This window comes from Anomalospiza imberbis, chromosome 3 (assembly GCF_031753505.1).
Source record: "Anomalospiza imberbis isolate Cuckoo-Finch-1a 21T00152 chromosome 3, ASM3175350v1, whole genome shotgun sequence".
NCBI lineage: Eukaryota > Metazoa > Chordata > Aves > Passeriformes > Viduidae > Anomalospiza > Anomalospiza imberbis.
In genome coordinates, this window is record NC_089683.1 from 99,448,350 (window position 1) to 99,474,080 (window position 25,731).

At 46.8% G+C, this 25,731-nt stretch overlaps 1 protein-coding gene across 1 annotated transcript in view; it reads left to right on the top strand.

Annotated features, from left to right (window-relative positions):
- Window positions 1-3,392: 3,392 nt before the first annotated feature.
- Window positions 3,393-25,731, top strand: part of ACSS1 (acyl-CoA synthetase short chain family member 1) — a 30,876-nt gene continuing 8,537 nt past the window's right edge. Inside the window, exons 1-9 of the mRNA XM_068186027.1 lie at window positions 3,393-3,712; window positions 6,897-6,993; window positions 15,122-15,321; window positions 16,440-16,615; window positions 18,536-18,688; window positions 20,298-20,445; window positions 20,728-20,865; window positions 21,451-21,543; window positions 25,261-25,373. Coding sequence (XP_068042128.1) covers window positions 3,418-3,712; window positions 6,897-6,993; window positions 15,122-15,321; window positions 16,440-16,615; window positions 18,536-18,688; window positions 20,298-20,445; window positions 20,728-20,865; window positions 21,451-21,543; window positions 25,261-25,373 — 1,413 coding nt within the window. The 5' untranslated portion in view covers window positions 3,393-3,417. The remainder of the gene's footprint in view (window positions 3,713-6,896; window positions 6,994-15,121; window positions 15,322-16,439; window positions 16,616-18,535; window positions 18,689-20,297; window positions 20,446-20,727; window positions 20,866-21,450; window positions 21,544-25,260; window positions 25,374-25,731) is intronic.

Genomic DNA, 25,731 nt, shown 5'->3' on the forward strand with positions numbered 1-25,731 from the left:
TCCCCAACTTTACTATTATTCTTTTTAGGTCATTAAGGGAAAAATAACGGGGGGGTGGTGGGGGGGGGGGGGGCGGGGGGTGTGAGCAATCGAGAAACATAGCACCTCATTGAGTAAGTCTTTTATATACTGACAGCAATCAAAGATAAGGCAAATAAGTGGAAAGGTGTGGAAAGTTAGGGGGTTTTGGATTTTAAAGGTTTTTTTTTTGTTTGTTTGTTTGGTTTTTTTTTGGTTTTTTTTTTTGCTGTAGTTCTGTCAGCAGAAATCTCAGCCCCTACTCAACCCACTACTGGCATTGCTCATCAGTGCCTGCCATGACACCAGCACAGAAGACTCTCAATCCAGGCCAAGATCTGCAGCTATTCAGCAGCTGTGCCTATTACCTGCTAAAATCTCCTGCAGGGCAGTGAGATTGCCTGGCTGGTCTGGGAGACTGTGCCAGGAAGCTTGGCTGCAGCAGGGAATGATTTTTTCTGCCCTGGCAACCACATGCCTTTGGAAGCTGCCACACAGAGGTGGCATTTCCACATGACAGTCACCAGGCTTCTCCAGAGCTGGGAATGGTCGCATTCCTGTTGGGACTCCATAATGCCAGAAGGCCCTAAGAATGGAGAGAGACACAGTGAATGCAGGAAGCAATTCTGTGACCTTTTATCCATCACCAGATTTTCCTGGCAGACTTAAAATACTTAAAAATGAGAAATGCTGTAACACTCCTTGGTTCTCAAAAAGTCAATAGCCTGATGTGCCAGCCTTCACTCTCTTGTTCAGAAAGTCATGGGTAGAACAAGTAGACATTGCAAAATCTCAGGGACTCTTTTTCCACTCTCCTCATCTCTTTTTGAGGCAAGAAAGAAGATTTGGGCTTGTGCTTGGGTTCAGCAACCCATCTCAATGGGGTGATCAGACTGGATTTGGGTTGTGCTGCTGGCCATAGTTTTCTCTGAGGAAAAAGGCAGCCAAAATTTGAGAGCAGGGGATGTTTTGGTAAATCATGAGAAAACAAAACCTACTGGTAGAAAAGGAGAATCAGCCTTGGTGGAAGAAAATCCAAGAAGTGTTCCCATATTTCAAGGTCTGCAAACGAAGCAGGTAAACTTTAAGGCCAAATAATTTAAATTCATGCTTTCTTTTTTTTGACAGCTCAATTGTTTGTTTCATGAAAAGCATTCCTCTGAAATCCTGAAAGGGATAGGACTTGCATATAAGTCATCTTTGGTAGAAAGCTTTCGAGCAATCCTTGGGCAAACCAAGTGAAAGCTGAAGTGCTCTCCGTGCCCCTGTTTGGCACCAGGTGGCACACGTGCTGCTGCTTGGAATTTAGAGCTTGGGCAAACCGAAAGTGACAGTCAAAACACAAGGTAGTGATATCGAACTACAGCAGCCATGTACTAATGCCAGCTTTACAAGGAAATTAAAATTGTATTTATTCTTGCTTGTTACCTGTAAAACACAGTAGGAAGTTCAGCAGTGTCAGAAAAATCTCACACAAAGAAGTGCCTGCTGATATATTTAGAACAGAAAAACACCATTTGTTTCTACCACTGCTAGAAGAAGCTTCATAGCATATAGAGTTATTTCAAGCTTTTAATTTTGAACACAAAATGTGCTTTGCCTATTCAAACCCTGGGGTGAGTAGAGTTGGTGCTCTGGTAGTTTGGCACTTCTTAAGGATGCCCAGACCATGCCACTTTGAGCTTTTAGACTCCGTGCTGGGAGGCTGAACCAAGCTGTCTAAAATAATTCATTTCCTTATGCCAGAAAAGAGCGTGTCTGTGCTATAGACAAGGAATAAACTCTGTGCTACCTGCTGTAAAACCTTGCTACTCATTGTTGAGGGTTCACCATGAAGTCAGGGTGAAATCTGGTCCATAGATTAATATGGAGGAAGAAGTGTTGTGATACCAAAGGCAGGAATTCCACGTTATGGTAATGATGGTGCTCACAGGGCTGCCAAGATAGGATGTGTACCCCGCTTAGAGACACCCCATTTTGAGCAGAGGGGGCAGGGTTATGACAGCTTTGTGGATGGTGGTGTACGAAGGCACAAGGTGTTTGCCACCTACCCATGAGCACAAGTACTGTCTGTGCATGAGGCCTGTGCCACTGTGTTCACTTTGCTGTGTCCGGGTGCGTGGTGCTGGACACCACCTGTAGATACGACAGCGTGCGTGTGTGCCGAGAGCTGCTTTTTATGTTAAAGGGCCTGGCTATACCTGGGCACCCCTGTTGTGGTTGTGAGGATGTGAACAGGGGCGCAGCCCAGCCCATACATCGATGCAGGTGATATCCCCACAGGGGAAAGTGCTGGGTCCCTCCAGGTGCAGGCGTATCTCTCGGGGTGCTCTCAGGGGGTAGCAGGATGTCCCTGGGGACGGGGTGCTCCCGGGTGCAGGGTGTCCCTGGGTGCAGGGTGTCCCTGTGCGCAGGGTGCTCCCAGGTGCGGGGTGCTCCCAGGTGCAGGGCGTCCTTGGGCGCAGCGTGTTCCTGGGCGCGGGGTGTTCCTGGGTGCGGGGTGCTCCAGAGTTCGGGGTGTCCTTGGGCGCAGGGTGCTCCCGCGGGTGCGGGATGCTCCCGGGTGCAGGGTGTCCTTGGGTGCAGGGTGTTCCTGGGTGCGGGGTGCTCCCGGGTGCAGGGTGTCCTTGGGTGCAGGGTGTTCCTGGGTGCGGGGTGCTCCAGAGTTCGGGGTGTCCTTGGGCGCAGGGTGCTCCCGCGGGTGCGGGATGCTCCCGGGTGCAGGGTGTTCCTGGGTGTGGGGTGTTCCTGGGTGTGGGATGCTCCAGAGTTCGGGGTGTCCTTGGGCGCAGGGTGCTCCCGCGGGTGCGGGATGCTCCCGGGTGCAGGGTGTCCTTGGGTGCAGGGTGTTCCTGGGTGCGGGGTGCTCCAGAGTTCGGGGTGTCCTTGGGCGCAGGGTGCTCCCGCGGGTGCGGGATGCTCCCGGGTGCAGGGTGTCCTTGGGTGCAGGGTGTTCCTGGGTGCGGGGTGCTCCAGAGTTCGGGGTGTCCTTGGGCGCAGGGTGCTCCCGCGGGTGCGGGATGCTCCCGGGTGCAGGGTGTCCTTGGGCGCAGGGTGTTCCTGGGTGCGGGGTGCTCCCAGGGGTGCAGGGCGTCCCTGGGCGCAGGGTGCTCCCGCGGGTGCGGGATGCTCCCGGGTGCAGGGTGTCCTTGGGCGCAGGGTGTTCCTGGGTGCGGGGTGCTCCCAGGGGTGCAGGGCGTCCCTGGGCGCAGGGTGCTCCCGGGGTTGCGGAGTGCTCCCGGGGGTGCGGGGTGTGTGGGGTGCGGCGTTCCCGGAGCCGCCCCGCCGGGGCAGCCCCTCCCCGCAGGCGGTCTTTATCTCTCGCTCGCTCGTTCGCTCCCTTTCGTTCTCCCGGTCCGGGCGGGTGCGGCGGGGACAGCGGGGCAGGGCTGTGTCCCCATGGCGCTGGCGGCCGCCCGAGCGCGGACTCTGCGCGCCCTCAGCCGCCCGCGCCCCCCGGGCCGGGTCCCGGCGGCGGCCCGGAGCTGCTGCAGCCAGCCGGGCGCCCCCGGGGCGCTGCCGCCCGGCGAGTACCGGGCCTGGCGGGAGCGGGCGGCCCGCGACCCCGCCGGGTTCTGGGCGGACGTGGCGCGGGGGTGGCTGCGCTGGGACAGTCCCTTCCACACGGCCTGCCAGCCCGAAGCGCCCGCTGGTTCCGCCCGCTGGTTCCTCGGCGGCCGCCTCAACGTCTCGGGTAAGGCGTCCCGGCCGCGCATCCCCCGCGCCCCGGCGGGGCCGCCCGCGGCTGCCGCCGGGCTGGACGGGAGGCGACCCGCGGGGCGAAGTTTCTCCATCGCCCGTCTTTGGGGGTGAAAACGAGGATTTCGGTTGGGCGGCGCTGGGAGGAAACAAGCCAGGAATTGCGAAATGCTAGAAACGGGGAGAATATCCGAAGCTGGGATAACCCTGGCTAAGCCTCTTGCCCGGGCGCTGCCTCGCGGGCGGCCCTTCGACCTGCGGAGATGGGCCCGGGATGGGATGCCAAATCTGGGCTCTGCCGGGTGCTGCCCGGCCCCGTGGTGGCTCAGGATGATCCACAGATGGGGAACGGTCCCAGGCTTTTATGGCAGGGTTGTTTTTTCTTTTCTTTTAAACGAGGATCTTGGTATTTTCCTCCAATTTCACCGCTCAACATGAAATGAGTAAATTTTGCCGTGGCTGCCCTGACTGCCTTTGAGTTTTGTCCATGCCATGTCTGCCCTGAAGGCTCTTGTGTACTGTGGCTGTGCTTCATCAGGTGGGAGTGAGCCCCAGCCCCATCCAGGGTACCACTCAGTGGTGATGTCTTTTAACAGGGATGAACATTTCTGACCTTAATTTCCTGTTCCTCGGGGAGGACACCGGTTCAGTAGTGCAGTAACTGTAACATCTCTGGCCACTTTTTTTTGACAGCCAAAAGAGGAAACCCTCCTCAGGTCTTTCAGAGAGCATAAAAGAGTGGCTCCTCCCAGGGGATGATGCCCAGCAGTGAATCCCAAGCTTATGAAGATGTGTGTACAGCCCTGTGCCCAGCACCCAGCAATCCGAGGATTTTAGCCAGAGTTTTGTTGTCATTAATTCCTGTTGAAAGGAAGATCTTGTCTGAGCACAGCCTATCAGGGATCTATTTCTTTCCTCTGTAGAGTAGGGTCAACATTTTCTTCTGGATCCCATGTCAGATCTTTGATATCCAGATATTGCTTGGCCTTGGGTCTGGTTCCTCAGCAGACAGAAAATGCCACTTAGCTTTTTTTGCATACATAAAAAAAAATCTTAGGCCTTTGAAACAGATGCACAGAATTAAACAGGTTTGCTGTTGCTAGTTTTCTTTTCAGGCGTGATGAAGGCAGTACTTTGCCACAGCCAAGTGGCTGTTTTTCTGTTAGGAGACTCCGATTTTGTCCTTTCACCTCTTGATTTGAACACTGTCTGTGCAGAAACATGGCAACAGTTCAGGTCCCTGATCCAGAACATCCTGTGTGCACGTCTCCCAGCACAGCTGAACCATGAGCAACTGAGTCATCTGATGCTCTTTGCTTGGGGGCCCTTGCAGTAGGATTCTGGGGACCTATGAGCTTCAGGGCTTCTGGATTTCTCGCACTGTACCTCCTGGCCAGGAGAATAACCTGGCAGACTTCTGCATTTCCCACCAGGACACATTCTCACGAACTTTTCTTACTGAGATTAATTGTTTCTGAGCAGTCAAGGAAGCGAGAAAACGTATGGAGAAACCACTAGGGTGTAGTACTAAGGGGAAGGTCACTAAATTCTATTTTGTAAAATGAGCAAAAGGCTCATGTAAGCCTAAGATCAGGAAGGAAATAATAGCACTTGGCTCTGGTTCATCTGCTGGTTCTTACAGAGCACAGGGCTAAAGCTCCCCCTTGGCTCAGCCAGGGCTTTCTGCAGCAGAAATTCCCTCTGAAGGCCCGTGTGGCTGCTCATGAGTAGAAAAAGTTGTTTGGGCAATGAATGCCATTTTGTGAATCACTGTAGCCTGGCACAGTATACGAGGGTGTAGCTGCGAGGAGCTTGGAGGTAGGAGTTGCTACTTCTTGTGGACCAAGCCACAGGTAGAGGAAACCAGTGTATAACTGCTTAAAAAATCCCCACTAGGGATTTGTCCTCTTGTATCATATTAGGATGGCTTAGAGAAATGGCTTTGTCTTATTTTTATAGTACTGCTGCAGGGTTTTGCATTGAAAATAAAAGACTTTAAACAGCTGGAGAGTGCTTTTTCAAATTTTTGAGACTAACACTTGGTCTTGCAATGAAATGTGTTAAATTCTGAGGAATTTCTTTCTCTGTGCACCTTTAGGGACTCATTCCCACCCCCTGTGGTGGTGTGATGGTGTGATCACAGAACAGCAAAAGCTACTACAGCACACAGTTTTCTTTTAATATATCTGGAAAAATGAAACCCTTTTCCATCAGTATTAATATTTCCAGAAAATATGATCTGAAATCCAGCAATTTTTAAAAAGGTTTTCTCTGAGTTATACAGCAGCGTCCCTGACTAGTTGCCTGTTGAAATAAAGTAACTGCCTTTGAAAGATTACAATGCAATAAGTAAGTGTCATATAGGCTTGGAATTAATACTTAACAAGGATGTTCTCAGACTATCAGGTGACTTGCTACTGGACATGCAAGCACGTTTCTTTTGTGGATTCTATAAATTTCTTCAGATTGGGTGCTCTCCCTAAGTCCTCCACTTCAAGATGCTGCGGGGGAGAGTGCACCTTTAAAAGGGAATTTTATACCTTTAAATTTTAGGAGGTGGGATACACAGCCTGAGACACACTAATCTTTCCCATGGGTCTGATAACTTGTAGATGTCTGAATTTTGAGTTTACTATAGATCCTACAGTTTTGGACATTTTCAGTTAGCTGAGGTCCAGCTCTTTTTTATACCCTGGAATAAAAATGTTTCACATGAGCTTTAATTAGAAAATCCAAACGGTGCAGTGCTAAATATGCCAGCTGGGGAAGACTGTCTGAGTTCTGTAGTGAAATGCTGCTCTGGGGAGCAAAAACATCAAAAGAGTGCCTTGCCTTTGTGCTGCTGGGAGCAGGGGAAGGATTTGGCCTGGCTTAAGTTTAGCCAGTGGAGCTAAATGGCTGAATTGAGCCATGAATTCAGCCCGTATCTGAATTTGCCATGGCCTCTCATGGGTATCCATCTCTAAGGCCACTGTGCCAATTAAGTGTAGAATTTCTTGTATAGCTTTACTGGAGATGCAAATGCTTTCAGTTCCCCTATTACACATTAGCGTGTGTCTAGCAACCCAAAAACTGATGTTTCGTCTTGCACTTGCTTGCTGTTGCACTTGACCAAGCTAGGTTTACAAAGCACCATTTGTATGTTCAGGCTTTGTTTAAACCTTTGGGTTTTTTTACAGTAAATTGCTTGGATCAGCACGTCGAAAAGTCTCCAAACAGAGTGGCTTTGATTTGGGAGAGAGATGAACCTGGCACTGCAGTGCATGTCACATACAGGTATGGCACCTTCTCACTATGCCTGGCAGTGTGGGGGACACAGGAAATGGGATTTTTTCACCTGACAGTTTGCTTTTTGCTTGCTGGAGATACACAGGGGAAAATTTCTGTGCATAGCTTCTGGTTTCAGAAGAATAGCAAATGTCTTGGTGCAGACATCTTGTGTTGATGGTAAACTGTTTGATACTGAGCCCTGGCTGAAGGGGATTTTAAGCTCTCCATGTTTCTCTTCCCATCCTCACTGCAGTTCAGAACAACCTTGAGGCTGCTCTGATTGACACTGACTTGCAATTGATGCTATAGATTGCAGGATTTGTTAGAATATGGCAGGTTTAAGCATATTTCTCTTCTGCTTGCTATGTGCTCTGGTTTAGGAGACAGTCCTGCCTTTTACATCATCTCTGTCTCTAATGAGATTTAAGTGTTTCCCAGACTTGTATGTTCCTCAGTGCATGTTTTAGGGAGCCAAATCTTTGAGCTGCTGAATCTTAGGGAGCCAGATGTTTGTTCTGCTAGATCAGAAAGCAGAGGAGATGAAGAATGTCCCTAGTATCAGACTTTTACAGAATGTTTTCTGGAACTTGCTGGGATTCCTAGAGCTCCTTGGGTCTGAAAATGTTCTAGTGGTCTGATTAATCTCCAAAATTTATGAAAGCTCCTGGAGACATTATTCATTCAAGTGAGGAAAGTGGTCAGCAGGCAGGAGTAGGTGTAGAAATAACTTTGAGAGGTTAGTGCTCCATACAACAGAAATAAACACTGTCTGATATAAATCTGTGAAAGGAGTGCATTGGTTTTAATCTTGGTATTGTTATTTGGCAGGGTGTTTAGGCCTGTTATGATATAAATATGTTGTAATGAGCTGGGTAGCTTGGCTAAGTGCTTTTGTATTTTGCCTTTCTGGTGGCAAACATGGAGATGAAACCAAAGGTTTCTCCCAGATTATGTTATGTATGTTATGTTTTTCTCCCAGGTTTGTGCACTTTTACCTCTCTCTTTATACCTCAGGCATGAAAACAAGGGGTAAGAAAGAGGTGACAGTTGTGCTCAGATGAACATGATAAGCCCAACAGACAGCGCAGCCTCATTCAAGGCAGCTCTAACCTCCCCCTTAGGCTGCTACTTGAAATGTACTGAGCTGCTGCAGACACTCAAACATCTTATCTGCAATCTCTGGAGATAAGGGACAGGCTTTTCTGAGCAGCAACAGGACTGTTTTTTTCCCCTGGCCATGCCCAAGCGCATTTGAAAGAAAGTGTATTTTCAGCCTGTGGAATTGTGATTGCTGTGACATGAAGACAAGTAACCTATATCTGAAAGCCGAACCCTTCTTTGTGCAGCCTTACAGAGATACAGTAACTGGTACCAGAAAGGAGAACATCCAAGTGAAAGATGTATTGGCAATCTCTATTTTCAAACTTCTGCCTGTATTTGAGAGCCATGTGCCTGATACTGCGGGTTAGATGTGATTGCATTTGAGTTTCTCAAGAGACTTTGGTCCTACCACGTGGTAAAACAGGTCACTTGGTTCTCTGCTTATCTCATTAAGGCAGGAATAGCTTTGTTGAAAACAGCAATAGTCTCTGAGTATTTTGCCTTTTCTATGGTCTTTGGACTACATTTTTTCAGGCTTTAAATGGGTCAGGAAGCTTTTCCTACAGTGTGTTAGCATTGACTTCCCTTTGAGACAGAGCTTAGTTGAAAACCTTTTGCAGTAGTGCCTTATTTGAGCTAGAAATTTTGTGAGGGCAAGCAAATCAGAGAAGGAAGTGGCCCGGAAGCTGGGATGCTGGTAGTCTTGGTGAGCCTTCTGTAGCACATACAGCCTCAGGGTAAAGGGGGGAATGAGAGGGATGCTGGACATGTCTTGGCAGAACAGAGATGCCCCTTTCCTTAGCATCTGGATGCCCTGTTAATGGCACAGTGGCCTTAGAGTAAGGACTTAGCCCTGTAGGAAAACAAAGACTTTATTTGGGCCCTGCCTTATGGACCAGCTTTGAGCGAGGTCGTGGATTCAGCTGGGAGAGAGCTGTCCAGGGCTTATGTGCAACATTGCTAGGCTCCGGTTTTCTGCATTATCTACTCTGCAAAGCTTGCTGCTGTGAGCTGCTTCTCCTCAGAGATAAGCCCTGGGCAACACAAGGAAAGATGGAGCTGCTGACTTGGTCCTCTGCCCTCTCCTCTGGGGAGTTGTCAGGGACAAGAAAACAGCTGAGTGCTGGCCTTGTTCCCATCACAGCCTCCAAAGGAAGAAGGTGGATGTGCAGGAAAAGGGCTGGAACAGGCTTTCTCCTCCCTGAGGAAGGGGAAGAACCTTCATCAGTGGGATGTCCTCCATGCACTGGCAGGAAACACAGCTGCACTGGAAAGTGCTATCCCACCTAGCTCATCCTTGGCAGAAATAAAAGCCTCAGTTTGCCTCTGCTGTGGGCAAAGAGCTGGTGGGCTGTGCCGTCAGCCAGCCCAAATCCCTGTGCACACTTGTCAGCAAGGTGGGTTGTGTTTGTGCAGTAGAGCTCAAGTGCTGTGTGCTAGGGGAAGAATTCAAACATCTGCTGGTAGACAAAGATACCCAAAGCCATAGGTGAAACATTTTGATTTAGCACCAGGAAATGATGGCTGCCCTTACAAGCTCAGTTGTGATGATCTTTTTCACTGCTGAGTTTTGTCCTGTCTCTCTAGCTGATGCAATTCAGCCTTTTGGGAAAAAAAAAGTTCACTGGCCATTCTTGCTTTTCTTCCCTGTGGGTTTCATTTCTATCAAGTAGAAATTTAGCTGAGTTTCAAATTGTCTCTGGTTTTGAATGGGAAGGCAAGAGACTTGGTTTTTTACTGCTTTGTAACAACAGGGGATACAACCTTCTTGGGCTTTGGTGGCTGCAGTCAGCAAAGTGGGGACAGGTCATGCAAATCAGTTATCAAGAGGCTCTCTGGCTCTCCAGAGGCTAAGCCACCAAAAGCTCATTGGTAAGGCAGTGGCTTAGCAGCTCTGTGGTGCTGTGGTCTGACAGCTGAATTTATTGTCAGAAGGGTCCAACCAAACCAGGAGTGTTTTGTCCTGCTCAGTGGATATTGTCGGGGCTCAGGGCCTTTGAAACCTTGCAGAGGAATTCCCCAGTGCATTGCCGAGCCTGGGTTTTTAAAGGAGCTGTGCCTTATAAAAGCAGGTGGAGTTGGTGGCCAGAGCTGTTGGGTTGCAGCCTCTGTAAGTTCAATGACAGGAGGTGTTGAAGACAGCAGCTAAAGTTATGCCAGCCCTCCCCCAGTCTGACATGGAGTTAGTTATTCTCTCTGGTGTTCCCTGGTTTACCATGGTCTCTACAGTTTATCCACCTGTGACTCAGTGGATGTGCAAAATCTCATGGCTGTTGTCAGTGGGAGTTATGGGAATTGGCCAGCAGAATGCCTTAGCTAACCTGTTTTTCAAAAAGGTTCCAGGTCTCAAAAGAAGGGTGATCACTTTGGTGCAGAAAACATTGCTGCCAGAGGGAAAGTTCAAAATACAAAAGACAAAGTAGGGAGAGAGGAAAGCTAAAGGACCAGAAATAAAGGTCCTAGGTAGGTGGGGAGAGAAGTGGTTGGACATCATGAACAACATAACAGCTATGCCTTTAAAAAGCCAATGGATTCCTCAGCCTGAGCTAAAATAGGTGAAATTGTATTAGAGATCACAGTAAAGACTGTGGCTGGAAGCCATGATGGTACTTACCATTGGCAGCAAAACTCTTTTCCAGAGCTGCCTTTGTAAGTTGAGGTTGCAAGTAAATCTTGCCCAGGCTTTCCCCATCCAAGACAGCTCATGGATTTTTCACTTTCTCACCTAAAAATGGTTACAAGGGGTTTCCCTTGTCTTGGGTTCAGGAAGTCTGCAGGAAGGCTGGTCACTTTTTCTCTAATGCCCAGTTTGGACACTTGACCTGAATTTTCAAACAGTTTCAGCCTAATCCAAACTATGGTTCTAGGAAATAAACTGATTTCTGCAAGAAATACTCAACCCAGCTTTTGTGCCATGACAGCAGAGAACATGGCTTGGGCTAAGGCTCTAAACCAAGTACTGTCAAAGCCTGTATATGGCATTGAATGTATTAAGAAAAAGTCTAGAATAATTTTGCAAAAGGCTGCTTCCCAAAGAAGGTCTTGATGCAGTTTTTTTTTAATGTAAAAGGAACTGTCTTCCTTTGTTTAGAAAGCTGTACGCTGTCTCGCTGTGGCAAAAGGTAGCATCAGACTTACTGGAAGGCTGTTTCTGCAAAGCGTCCCTCAAGTGCGTCAGAGAAGTGCCATGTGGTGCTGATGGGTTTTACAGAAGTTGTTCCAGACACTGCACTGAGCAATGGGCTCTGGAAGCTGTATTTGGGGAGAGATCTGGGAGAAGTATGGTCTGTCAGTTCCTGAACAGAGATGTAAGGACTGGGAGAGGAATGCTGTCTGTTAGATTCAGCCTTGTAGGTCTTGTGCTTAGAAGTGATGCTGTGGTAGCAGAGGAGAGGCTTGCATTGTGAGTGATGAGTCAGGAAGACAACAGGCTCAAAGCCTTATCTATGGACAAAATGGAAGCACACCTTATAGAGGGAGACACAAGAGTTAATTATTAGTTTTAGCCCTTAACACTCTAATCTTACTCAAATCCTAAATCATACAGAAAGGAATAGGTTCTGGTGGTTACCACTGATACCCACATTTGTCCAGCAGTGGGTCCACATGTCTCTTTCTGGTGCTTTGTCTGTGTTCATTAATGCCTCTGCCATCTTCCTGGCTTGCTTAGTTCTAAATGCTCAGACTAGATCTATTGCTCTTTCTCCTTAGCAAATGGTCTCCCCTTCTGGTTGCTGTGTTCCCGTTTGTCCTCTCTGCTCTGGCACTTTACCCACTGGAGCAGTGTTTTCTTGTCCAATTTATTCTCTTATTTGCTCACAGCTCTTACAGTTTGCTTTTGCAGAGGATCCTCAGGCTATTGTGCTATGAATTGACTCTGTGGTTTCTCAGTTTCTCGTCTGTCTCTGTCAGGAGGGGCTGGGCACTTCCCTTTGCTTGCAGCACATTTCCTTCTCCTGCAGTGGCTCTGCTGAGATCCTCCTGCTGTCTGCCCTGCTTACACAGAGGGAGCTGAGTGCTCCAGGACTCTCTGTGTGCCCCATGGCTTTGTTCCTCTCTGCTGGTTATTCCTGTCTCCCTCTGCTGAGTGCAGTGCCCTGCTCTGAGTGGCTGCACTGAAATCCTTGGGAATGCAGGCAGCAGGTGGATGTGCCATGCTACCAGTGCACCTCCTGGCCAGCATTCCATGCCATTGCCTCTGTGTCAGGGGTGGGGGACTGCTGGGTTTTAGGGTTTCAGTTACTCTTGGCTCTTCTGACCTTGTGTGATGGAGGAGCTACAATGCCAATCTTGGCAGTAGTAGCAGATGAGAAGGGTGATGATGGCTGTGGTCTCCTCCTACTCAGTTTGTTTAGGTGCATTGACTCTGCACAGTGCTCATTCCTCCCCAGGATGTGTTTGGGTTGAGGACTGTCAGTGTGTAACTCGCTGCTGGCCTGTACCAACTGCCTGCCTGTTAGATAAAAAAATGTGCTTGAAGGAGTCAAGGGAAGGATTTCTGACACAGTGTTTCTGCTAACTCGCTTTCTTGAACTGGAGAGCAAGCCTGACTTGCTGCCACAGGAGCCAAAAGACATACCTGCTGCTCAGGAATTTGTGGATGTCTTTATTGGAGTTCTTGGCTTCACCTTTTCCTTGCTTTTGTGTCCATTCCTCCATGTGCTGCAGCTCCAAGGGACCTCCAAGGCCTTTCTATCCCAGCATTTCAGCATACAAAGAAGAGGCAAATAGATCTATGGGTAAAGACTGATCCATGTTGTCTATCACCTTACTTTCACATGCTCATTAAGCAAATGTTAAATTGGGGTTAATTATAAAAAACAATGAGAGCTTCTGCCATTGTGGTCACCAAGTCCTGAATAAGCAAAAGGAACAAGAAGAATCATGGAGTTGCTCAGAAAACACACCTTAGCTAGAGATACTCTGGCATTTCTGTATAGGAGAAAGAGGCTGCAGCTCAGAAAGCACTTGAGTATTTTCCATTGCAGATAAGAAATTTTCACTTTACTTTCTCACAGCTCTCTCTCTGGGGCTTGCTTCCCTTCATGTGCTTTGTAGCTGAGCAGCTTTTGTTTTGCCTCTTTGTTATTTATCCACATTGAAATTTTTCTTCAGTGCAGCATCAGGTAAATTCCAGACCTGAAAATGTGGCCGTTTAGGACAAGGCACCAAATCAGTAGTTGGGTGGGAATTCATTATTGCTCATGAACTCAGTAAAAGCAAAATAATAAATCTAACTGACTATGCACTTCCATGGTCATGAGGGGCTTGGGAAGAGGTCTTCAATGTTGTGCTTTGGAGTTCAGGCTGATCTTCCACTATAAGGGATTAGGGAGAAATCAGCCTTTGGTGCAGCTACTCCATCCCTGCTTTTTACAGGCTTGTGGTCACTCTGCAGGGGTAGCTGTTACCAGATACTGCCAGAGAACAGCCACTGAACACATCTGGTCACCTCTCCAAGTTCAGAAATGGACTATTTACTTGATGCTACAGGAATAGTCTTAGAATAAATAATATGAAGTGCTGTGCCTTGGATTTGTCTCATTTTCCTTGTCTTCTCTCTTGGTTTAAGACAAGTTAAGGGGTGGACACTCCATAAATTACATATTCTCAGCCCATAGTTTTGATATTTCCAAAGCAGAGCACTTCAGCTTTTATTTCCATCCTGCAGTGGTTTAAAAAAGGAACAAAAGAATTTTTGATGAACCAGAAACAACTTTTCATTTTATTTGCAGCTTAGCCACCAGTTGGAAATTGGGGTTTTTTTTGCATCTATTGCCAGTTCTGGGACAAGAGGATACTTAAGGATTCATGCTTTACAGCTTATTAGGGAATGCAACTCACCAAAATTAGTTTCATTGTTAAAAGTTATGGGGGTCCCTGGTGGTGTAGCTTGGAACCCCTAAGGGTTCACGGTGGGAGGTTGATGATGACCATTGTGGAGAGTAGAAGATGTCTCTCTTCTCTGGGCCTTTGTACTCACAGACTCCGTGAACCCTGTGAGAGGACAATTCCTGGCAGATTCTGCCAGTCTGCTCCTCTGAGCTGATGATTGGCACCCCAAGGAGTGCTCTGCTGCCCCTTGTCAGCACCCTGTGCTGCACCTCCTCCCTTGGCATGAGACCACTCGTCAACTGGCACAGTATCCCTTGTTCCCAAGGCCCTTCCACTGCAGGCCTACAGAGCTGTTCAGTCCATGGCAGCATCTTGGTCCCAGGTGTACCTGTGATTGTGTTATCCCCTGTGCAGGCATCAGAATAGGGGAATGTGCAAGTCCTTGCCCACAAAGTGCTTTTTCTTTCCTTAGAGGAACATTTTTGCTATTGTCACCATGTCATAGCAGAGTCCCATGAAAAGAGACTTTGTTCCTGTTCTTGATGTTCCTGAATTTCTCTGTGCAAGAGTGGCAGCAGTACTTGTGCTCTGAAATGCTGTTGGCCTGCAGGTGATCCAGCTGTAAAATCTGTCCCTCATACAAGTGCCTCCAGACTTCTCCTTTCTTTCCTTGTGCATGCAAATGCGTTGCTTACCCTTGCAATTTAAAGAGAAGCTCCTGGTAGTGGAGTACTTCCAGCTGTTGCCCAGCTTAAACAGTGCGACGAGTCTTTGGACAACACTTCCATTTCACCTTGTGTTTATCCCACTTGTGTTCCCAGTGGCTTCTGACTGAGCCTCATGGGTTAAAAAGGCATCAGGAGTGACTGAAGTGAACCCTGATTTCTGGAGGCAGCATGACAGCACCTGGCTTGCTGGCTGCTGTGGCCACATTACAGCCCGGCAGCTCTGGACAGTGCCTGCAGCTTTCTCTCCTGTCCTTCTGCAGCAAGTACCACTCTGCCCTTTCTTCTTCTCTCCACAATGGCAGGAGCAGCCTGGCTACCAGCATGCCATCCTTCTTTAAGATGCCCTGTACTGCTGAGATGCGGTGCAGAGGTGATCATGAAGCCTCACACTGCCCAAGTTCATCTTTTCTTTGCTCACCCGTGTAAATCAGGTTGTGCAGTCACATGACAACGTTCCTTCTGTGCCACAGGGAACTTCAGGATCTGACTTGCCGCCTTGCCAACACCCTGAAGAAATATGGGATCCAGAAAGGGGACAGGGTGGCCATCTATATGTCTGTGTCCCCCTTGTCAGTGGCAGCCATGCTGGCTTGTGCCAGGATTGGTGCTGTTCACACCGTGGTCTTCGCTGGATTCAGCGCTGAGTCCTTGGCTGGGAGAATCATGGACTGTGAGTAGATGCAGACTGGGGAACAAATGCCTCTGTTTCAGTGCTCCAAGGCATATCCCAGCCCTGTGGCGTCTTGGCAGAAAGAGTTTTCTTGGTTCATTCTCGCCTAGCAGGGCAGTTCACTCTCCCCTGCAGAGTGCAGTGAGAAGCCTTTTCCTGAGTGACACGTGCAGTGTCCTCTGGCCTTAGAATACTTAATAAATTGCTTAACATTCAGTGTGCACTGGGTTATTGCTTGACAGCAATGAAACTGGAAGGAAAACCAGAGCTTAGGGATAGGGCCTGATTTGTTGTTTTGCAGAATAATTGCAGTGTTTGTTTCATACTCTTGGACAGAACTAATTCTGCATTCTCAATTGGGATCCTGTGATTTATGTATAGTACTGGAAGTGCTGGCAGCCTGCCCCTGCTCTGTGAGCCCTTCTACCAGCAGACAAAGCTGTTCTCAGCACCAATGTACTTGTATATTGTGATTAGGTAAAAAGTGATGCTAAAAATAGCAACAGAAGAGGGAAATAGCCAGTGGCTCATGTCCTAGCAGTCACATCAGTTTCTTTGTGGCTAGTGTGAGGGAATGAGTTTTACAGAAATTGTAATGTTCTTTTCTTTTTAGTGGAATTGATCTGCAGAGAGCAAGTACATGTTTTAGCTATCCCTCACACAGGGAAATGGGAAGAAGCTGTTCTGTGTATGAGCTTTGCAAGGCAGGGATGGATGATTTAAACTGCAGTGAGTGACACTTGGGCTGGATGTTGGGAAAGACTTCCTCACGTTCATGATAGGCATTGGAGCGGACTGCTGGGGAGAGGGTAGAGTAAATGCCATTGGAGTGTCTTAGGAAGGTGGAAGGGATAGCTGTCAGGAGTGGTTTAGCTGAAGGAGACCCTGCCTTGAGGTGGGGGAGATGGACTGGATTACCTATGGAGGTCCCAGCTGCCCTTAATCTCTGTGTGTCTCAGATTTAAAGTGTTTTCATCAGTGACACTGACTGGTTTTGACTGACAGAAGTTCTATTTGTCACACATGTCTTATGCATCGCCCCCAAAGTAATGAAAGCTGGGTGTGCATACTAGCCTGGAAGACAGGCTGGCATGTCTGCTAATTCTTTCTCCTTTTAGCTGGATGCAAAGCAGTTATCACATACAACCAGGGAGTCAGGGGAGGCCGAACCATAGAGCTGAAGGCAACTGTGGATGAAGCTGTGAAGAACTGTCCAAGCATCAAACATGTGTTTGTGGCTCAGAGGACAGATAACAAAGTCCAGATGGGTGACCGTGATATTCCCCTTGAAGAGGTATGTTGTTGTTGGATAACTCCTTTTAGGTCTGAGTGTTGGCTAGGATAATCTTTTTCTCCATAAGTGCTTTTGGGACCTGAGTTCTGCTCCTTACAGCATCTGGATCTTCATCCTCAAATGGACTGCCTGTATTTACAGTCTGCTCGGATTGTGAGTCGAAGCAGCTCAATCTATGTCTGGTTTATCTCAGCATGGGCAGGGGTTATGCTGCTCCATTTCACAAGTCTTGCAAACAGTGCTGAGATTTAAGGAGTGTTTCCTGAGACCCAGAGGCCACGGAGACCATTGTGGCTGTTGTTATTTTACTGTGTTCAGACACTGTGTTATGGTTGCATGTGCACTCAGACTGGACACTGCTGAAAGGCAGTGCAGAAATAATGAAGTTCCTAGAGAGGCTTCATCCAGCCATGAACAGTGTTGTGGTTGTCCCATGGTGGAGAATAGTGATGGCTTAGGAATATTTAGAGCCTGTGCTTCCTGGGGAAGAAAACAGCAGTTGTTTTTATGTGTTTAGCTGGCACACATGGGATTCCAGCCTAATGCAGAAGTAGTTTTATCAGTTTGCTGGCAGCAGTAAACAGGAACTACTCATGCCAATAATGCCTGGAAAAAGCTAATCTGCTGGCAAGATAATTGCTCAAGAGTCGCTGTGCTGGTCACGTGAGATAGGAAGAAGTACTAGTGTAAGTTAAACAGAGAAGACAAGGTTTACTCAGGTTTGTCTTACTCCTTACTCCACAAAGGACATTCTGATTATTTTCCTTGCAAACACCCTGAGGTACTTTAGTGATCCAAGAGCTAAGCTCATCCCATTGTCAGTTTTGGGATCTGAAACGAAACAAGAATTAAACAGTTACTGGTGTTAACTGTCCTTACTGATCTTTACAGCAGCTGTACTTTCCAGCTCTTGTGCAATGGCTTACTGCAAAATTTAAGCTCATGTTGCAATGGAGCATATGAGGATTCCATCTTTGTTTCAAAAACTGACAAGTCAACCTGAATTGGCAGTGCTGAAATGTCATGAGAAATACCTGAGATGAGCAACAGGGCTGTAACTCAGAGGCTAAGAATTGCATTTTGTGAACTCTTCATATTTTATTAAGCTTTGTCAGACACTTTTAAACAACTGGACCTACTGATGGTAATGTTCACTTGTAAATACAGTGTGTTTACAGTGTATTCTCATAAAAAGGCAGTACCAAGAAATTTCTCCAAGGAGCCACCTAGTAATTCTTGCAGTAATTATTCATCAAGACAGTACAGAGCTGGAGAGAGGCTCTGACCTAGCAGGGCATTGCATTATTCCCTCCTGCGGTTCTGACTGTGGGGGTGAGGAGAGGATCTCATCCAGATGGCCAAACAGGGGAGTATGAAGAGAGTGACAGAGGCAGGACAGTAAAGCACTCTTCTTCTGGGTAGAAAAATTAGAATTTGAGGATCAAATGGACAGGACAGTCATCCACTGCTGGGGCCAGGGAAGGGAGATGAACATGCAGTTCAACTGTAGCACCGCAGGTTTTAGAGGAAAAGAAGGTACAAAGCAGTACCCAGTCAGCCTTGCTGCTGCTGCTGTCAAGTGTTTGCAGCCACATTTTGGATTTCTAGCAGCAGCTTGCAAAGGCTTGATATCTAAGCAGCTATGACTTACCATTTCCCCCCAGAAATGTTATTTTATCTGGCCAGTTCTCCTTGACTTCTCTGCCCAGCAGAGGTACTGGTGGAAATGTTAGATGCTATGCACCCACAGGAACCTTTCCACAAGGTGAGCCCATATAAGCTATGTTATATCCATGGACATTTGTGAGGGGCAACAGCAATGGTGGCTCCTGTCTCTGGACTGTTGCCTTGCTTACAGAAGGAGTGGTGGTTGGCTCCATATAACCAGTCTTTCTGTTATTACCACGTTTTCTTTCTTAGGAGATGACCAAGGCAGATTCTGTCTGCACTCCAGAGATCATGGACAGTGAAGACATGCTCTTCATGCTGTACACCTCAGGCAGCACTGGGAAGCCCAAAGGAATCGTTCACACCCAGGCTGGATACCTGCTGTATGCTGCTTTCACACACAAGGTAACTCAGCTGCCTCCTCTGAGAAAGGTTTACTTAGCTTTTAGCAGTGCTGACAAGAGAGACCTGGATCAGGGAGGAATGCTGTGTTCTCTGCTTGCTGCCCAGTTGGCTTATTGGTTGTAAACAAGCTGGAAAACATCTGAACTGTGTAATTAATCTTCAGGATTTGTTCTGAGGAATATGATACTATGCAAACCTGAACATAGAATTACGAAAGCAAGGAAATGGCAGTGCTGCTCTTGCATTTAAAATGTGTCAATTTTGGCTCTGGAAAGTATCTTACTGGCATTAGTAATGTGGATATTATTGTAGTATTTTGCATTGGGATGCTGGACTTTTTTATTTCAGAGAGGATCTGGACTCTTAAAACAGCCCCTTCACATAGTACTTGTCTGAAGAACAAAAATTGTATTTCTCCTCTTGTGGTTGCACTTCTGTTCTGCTTTTCTGGGTGATCTAGGGAAAACATTTTAACCTCCTTTCTCATGAAGATGGAAAGAGTCAAGGCACTGCTTCTTGAAGCTTCTGGTTTGAGGTCTGCATTTTAAAAAGTAACAGTGAAATGAGGAGAGGACTGTGGTGAAAAATCTCCATCTGGCTTTAGTGGTATCACCCTGTTTGTAATCACACACAATTCATGTGAAAGTTTTCTTTCTTTTGGCGGACATGGTTGAATTTTTAGAAGATTTGAATGTTTAAGTGTCAGACTTCTCTGCATGAAGGGCATTTTTTACATCAGCTTTTCTAAGTGCTAGTATAAGCACCAAGGCATCTCTTTCTTAGTCCAGAAGGAAGGTCTGCACCCTGCTGCATTTTCTCCACCTGCAGAGTGCATGAGAGGGAAGGGCACTTGGAAAAGTAAGGTGAGAATTGTCTTTTCTAGGTAGAGGGATCAGCTGACCTGTGTGATCTCTGGTCTTTGCACACTCACATGTGACACTCTTGTCGCACACTCATGGGGTTTTTTTAGTTCTGATCCATAAACCTGACTCCTTATGAGTCAGGACCTCTTCACCATATGGTAGAGGAGTTAGATTTACAGTGGGAAGCATTTGCCATATCCAAGAGAAGATAATGAGTTCTCCAAGATCTTCATCTTGAATTTGATGAGCAAGGAGAAGGTAGCATCTGGAAAGCGATGCACTCATATAGAGAAGCTGAGCAGCTAAGAATATTTCTCAGGAAATGTTTTATGGGCACCTATGAGTTCCTCCAGATCTCTCATTGAAATCTGTTGATATTGGTAAAGGGTCTGAGACTCAGTGGTCTGCAGTTTCCCTGTGACTCAGAATCAGCTCTACTGCGTGGACCACCTGGAGGAGGCTACCTTAGGTATCCAAGGCTCTGAGCTTTGGTTGTAGCTTTGTTGCTCCAGCTGAGCAGCTGCTGGTACAGCTGTGCTTCCTGTATGTTTGCAAATGTGCCAGGAGACTGGGAGCCCTGGTACCGGTCCCTCTGACTTGCTTCCTCACCTCAGGCTCGTCTTCATGTGGCCGTGGCTCCACTTTCCCCGTGCACTCTCCTGCTCCCACCTGGATGCCCAGTCCAGCACCTTTCCTGTGAGCACCTGCCATCAGGAAATCAGCTGGCCTTACATTTATCTTTGCAGTATGTGTTTGACTACCAGCAAGGAGATGTTTTTGGCTGTGTGGCTGACATTGGCTGGATCACAGGACACAGCTATGTTGTGTATGGACCACTCTGCAATGGAGCCACCTCTGTCCTGTTTGAAAGCACTCCAGTGTACCCTGACCCAGGTGAGGAAGTGGTGGGAAGAGGTTTGGCTAGATGTGGCAAAAGAGGTTTAGAGACCTGTCCAGCGTGACTGCTCAGGAGAGGTAAGCTCCATTGCTTTGGATCATGTGTATACAACATTCTGGAACATCTGTGAATCCAGGGTAAGAAAAAAAAGCTGTCATTGCTTTTGCTTTGAACTTACAGTAGTAACAGCTCCAGCTTTGGTTGTTAACCTTTCAGCTGAGCATTTGCAGCAGTATGTCAGTGCTGGAAGGATAAAAAGCCGGTTTGTGATTTTGCAGGTCGTTACTGGGAAGTGGTGCAAAGGTTGAAAATTAATCAGTTCTACGGAGCACCTACAGCAATACGCCTGCTGCTGAATTATGGAGAAGAGTGGGTGAAGAAATATGACAGATCTTCCTTGAAGGTTTTGGGTTCAGGTAAGGGACAAGAAATCTTCATCTGAAAAAGACAAAGGGTTCTATCTGGTGAAATTAAGATGCCAGAGGAGCTCACCTGATCACATGGGATGTGGTTAGAAAAAAGATGATAAAGCAGGCTCTGTGTCTGGCTTTTCAAATATTTTCTCAGCAGAAGAAGCAACAAAATCACATTTTGGGACCATTGAACTTTTGTATGACTGCCTGTTTCCTAGATTATTTTGCAGGATCACATTCTTGACTAAAAAGATTTACCTAATGTTAAAGGGTATCACTTTGAATTTTACTGGCATAGGTGACCCAAGAAGCATTTTCTTGCATTATTTTCTATTCTGGAGGTTCTTATTACATGACCAGCATAGATTAGTTACTTTCAGTGATATTCATTGCTTGCCTTTTGGTCCTTCTGGAAAAAGTCAGTCCTCAGTTACATGAGTGCAGCGCAATCCTTTGTGCATCCCAGGAAAGGTGTGGTGAGCGTTCTGCTTGGAGATCATGCGTTCAGCTCGTTGTGCACCAAGAGGGAGAATGAACTGCCTGCAGTCTCCTGGGTCTCAGGTTGTTTGCTTTCTGGTTTTGGTCTAGTGGGAGAGCCCATCAACAAGGAAGCTTGGCAGTGGTTCTACCAGGTGGTGGGAGAAGGGCGCTGTACCCTCGTGGACACGTGGTGGCAGACAGGTAAGAGGCAGCTTTGGGGGGCATAGGGGACCCTGACCATTGACAGGTTGCTGGTGGGGAGAGAGGGACTAACACATTTCAATTTTATCCAACAAGTCTGTCAAAAAAACCCTCCTGGCATTTGGATAAGCTTTTGAAAGTCACTGGGGAGTTTTGGATAAGCTTTTGAAAGTCACTGGGGGGTTTCTGCACATAACAGCAATGTTATGTGCAGAATATCTTTTACAACATGTAAAAGCAATAGCAGTGTTGGGTTTTTTGTTTTCCTCTAAATGTTCTTTGATATTTTCAGTGCTGGAAAATGCCAATTGCTGCTAGAAATATGAGGCAGAGACTGAACTTCTGGGCAAAGCTGGCAATAGTCAGCACATAGCCACAATCTGTATTTAGGTGTGCTTTGTTCTCATTTCTGGGAATGATTGGGGGAGCATGGAAAACTAAGCTGTGTAGTCAAAGGGACCTGGTGCAACTGCTCTGGCAGATTGGAAGGGAGTGAGTGGAGACTTGCTGGCTGCCCATCAGGTGGCTGGAGGACAGTGGCCATCACCCAGCAGGGCTGCTGAAGAGCACCTTCTCCCATGATTGAATTGATATTCTGTAGTTGCGTTGGCCCTGGAGCTCTGATGCCTCAGAAGGGATGCACTTGTGTATTGGCAACATGCTAGGCCCATCTGTGTGCATCAGTTGAGGTTTTTTTGCTGTGTACAAGCTGCTGGACACAGTGACTGGCTGTCTCCAGTCCAGTTGGAGCAGAGCTGGTCTCTTCCTCCTGGCCTCCCTGGCCAGCAGCAGGGAGAGGCCACATGCTGTACCCAAAGTGGGGTTGTACTGCCTGGTGGGGCCCTCTGCTTGAAGAATTCTTGCAGCTCCTTCCTGGCTCCTTCCTCAGCACTCAGTCCTCTCTTTTCTGGGCACCAGCACTCAGGAGTTGCTAGAGGTGTCTTGCAATATGTCCTTCTCAAGTTGTGAGATCCAGTTTGCCATGGAGACAGGAGCACAGCTGCTGGCATTCTGCCTCTGCTGAAAAATAGTCTTAAACTACCATTGAGCAGCATATTCATTCTCTTTCCAGTCAAGCTGCTCCCGATTTCATCCTTATTCCTGCTAGCAGGCTCTCTATCTCAGTGTGATAAATTTTCTTCTGGCATACAACCAAGTTCCATTTAATCCAGACCAGACCTGCAGGCTCTTTTTTTTTAATTTTCAGATTTGAAGTAAAGCCTCTTCAGAATTCAGATGTTAACAAATGTTAACTATCTACGTCACCTACTGATTTCTTAAATCTTTTGGGTTCCTACAAGATGAGGAGAAGGAAAGATGACTGGCTAGATCTTTCCTCATCATATGCTTTCTTCCTCACTGCTCTGAAAGAAAACACCATGGAGAAGTAGTTGATTACTGCACATTGATGTAATTGAGAAGAATCCAGTTTTGCCCTAACACTTTTTGGTTTATTTAACTGGTGCATGCAGTATTCACGCTGTGTTGTCCATTTCCTCTGAAGTACAGCATTACATCTTGTATTAAACTGTATCTTTGCTGGAATTTTGTCAGGTGAGAGGTTAAAAAACACTCACTGGATAGTCTCTTAGTGCTGAGTACTTGGTCTTGCCTTGAACCAGGCATAGTTTTGTAGGTAAACAGTTACCAGCTCCTGGAAGCATAATTAATGATAAATATTCATTACATTGATTTTATTAGAAAGTGTAATCAATCTTTTTTTACAGTTGACACTTTAATAAAGAGGAAGCCAATTTAATCTTGGAAAGATTATATATGCCATTTAAACGTAAAAGGAGCGTGGGAAGAGATCACAGGAGCATTGTAATGGATTCTGGCTGTAGTCTTTCAGTATCACCTTTCCTATACAGTTTCAGAATAGCTGGTTAATTGTGCTGCTGTGTGCAGTGTCCTCCACGGGACACTGCTCCCCGAAGCAGCAACCTGTTGCCAGCTAATAAAGCCTGGCAGGCATCTTCAAATGGTGATTTAAGAATCCACTTTAAAGTCTTTGGATGAGGCGAATGAGTGAGAGAGCAATTATGAGAAGTAATTTTAAGAGTGAGCTGTGTGCAGATGAAAAATTCCTATGGATCTTGTTGTTGATATACCAGATTGTGATTGACAACAATAGAATCAAAGCTGTGTTTGAGTTTTAGGTGTAGTTCTTCATGATGCAGAAAAGACACTAGGTATTTTCACTTTTGTCACTGATTTCACAAAAAAAGAAAAAACCCAGCCATGAAGATAAGCTGGTTTTGAAAGACATCTCTGAATATGCTCCGGAAGCTTTTGTTGTTGGCATTGTTTCACACTGATTTGGACTGGGCTGGTGCTTCTGGAACAGATTCCCCCCAAAGCAATCACTCCAATCTATCTGTGGTGGCAGGGGGCACTTGCTCTACTTTGCTGCCAGATGGGATCTCTCCATGGCAGAGGGGTGCCTTGTTCAAAACACCCATCCCCTGCTCAGACTCTGCTGTCCTTGCCCAAAGTCTGGGTGGGTTTGTACTGTGTTGACAGTGTAGGCACAGGTAATGTGGAAACACAGCTTTTCTCTGCCAGCTCTGCCTCTGAATAGAAAGGCTTCATAAGGGCAGGGTAGAGCCTAGAAGTTTTGCTTGATGTCATCTGTCAGTGGCTAAAATTGGTATGTCTAAACCAATTTATAATAGATCTTCACCATGCAAATAGTTTTTAAGGCACCTTTGCTACCGTGCAGCTCCCTCAGGAGTGAGACTTTACTACCTGGTGTGTGGCTGGCTGCAGGATGTGGAGGATGTGGCAAACATGTTGAAACACAGCTCTCAGGGCTGTGTGTAGGATGAGTGCTGGCTTAGCAAGAGCAACCTTCAGTTCAGTCAGGGTCCCTGTTCTGATGCAGGTTTTTTCTGTGCAAACAGAGGACAGCAGGTGTCTGGAGTGCTTCTTCCTGGAGCAATTCAAGCTCCCCTTTTCAAAATTTACAGAAACATGAAGTGAATGCATGCCTATCGATGAAATGGGAAATACTTCTATGTGTAAGCCACATGCGAAACCATTTGCTACAGATCTAAAGCTTAAGGCCATCAGATGCCCTTCTTCAGAGATGGGTGCAAATTCAGGGTCAAAATCAGCCATTCCAACCCCGGTTTCAATTTTCACAAGCTCAGCAAAGCTGATAGAGGAATGCACTCACTGTGTAGCAGAACATACCTTTATTTATAGAGCTATATTTTTAAAAGCCTTATTCTCCTTTGTTTTTGTTTCTCTCTTGTGTTTCTGAATTAGATTTAGAATAGAAAAGACCTCATTAAGTGATTTAATGTTTATCCCAGCAGGAATGAAGAAGGATAATTAAAAGGTTCAATTTTGACTGGAAGATAAGTTGAACCTGCCTGTAAGGGGTGGGTTAATCTCATACTCTATAATAACAGTAATTCAGACTCCTGAAGTGCTTTTCCTGCTAACCTTAGACAGCTGTAGAAACACTAGAGGGAGATAAATCCCCTGACATGCTTATGTTTTCCCTGTAAAGTCACTTCTGGGTAGGAAGTGGGGCTGCTGAGTACTGCCTATGCCAGGCCTGTGCTGCTTTCAAATGTCTGTGCTTCTTGCCAGTGGCACTTTCTTGCAAGGTGGCTTCACTGTTTTCTTCTTGACCTAAGAAGAGCTGGAACTTGCTTTCACCCAGCAGTGGATGGACTACATATATTTTGTTTTTCATTTTTCTTCCAGAAACTGGTGGCATCTGCATTGCCCCACGGCCCTCAGAGGAGAAAGCTGAGATCGTTCCAACTATGGCTATGAGACCTTTCTTTGGGATTGTGCCTGTGCTCATGGATGAGAATGTGAGTTGGAGCTGTGCTGGGTGCCCAAATGAGAAGCTGGTGTGTGTTTCTGCTTTAATCACCGTTTGGATGGCAAAGGACCAGGATCCAGAGGGATGCTTGTTTCTCCTTAAAAATGGTAGAATAGATGAGCAATATATATTTATATATAAATATATATATATATAGAGAGAGAGAGAGCATATCTCAGTTGTCCGTACAGATTTACCAACAGGGCATTGCAAGTATCTTGAAGAGTTGTTTGCATTTATTTTCTCCACTTGTGACCCCCCACTGGCAGTCTGCAGTGAGCAGCAGGGTGACTCTTGCTGGATCAATGACACAGAAGCTCTTTATTATTCCTCTTTTGTTCACCTGT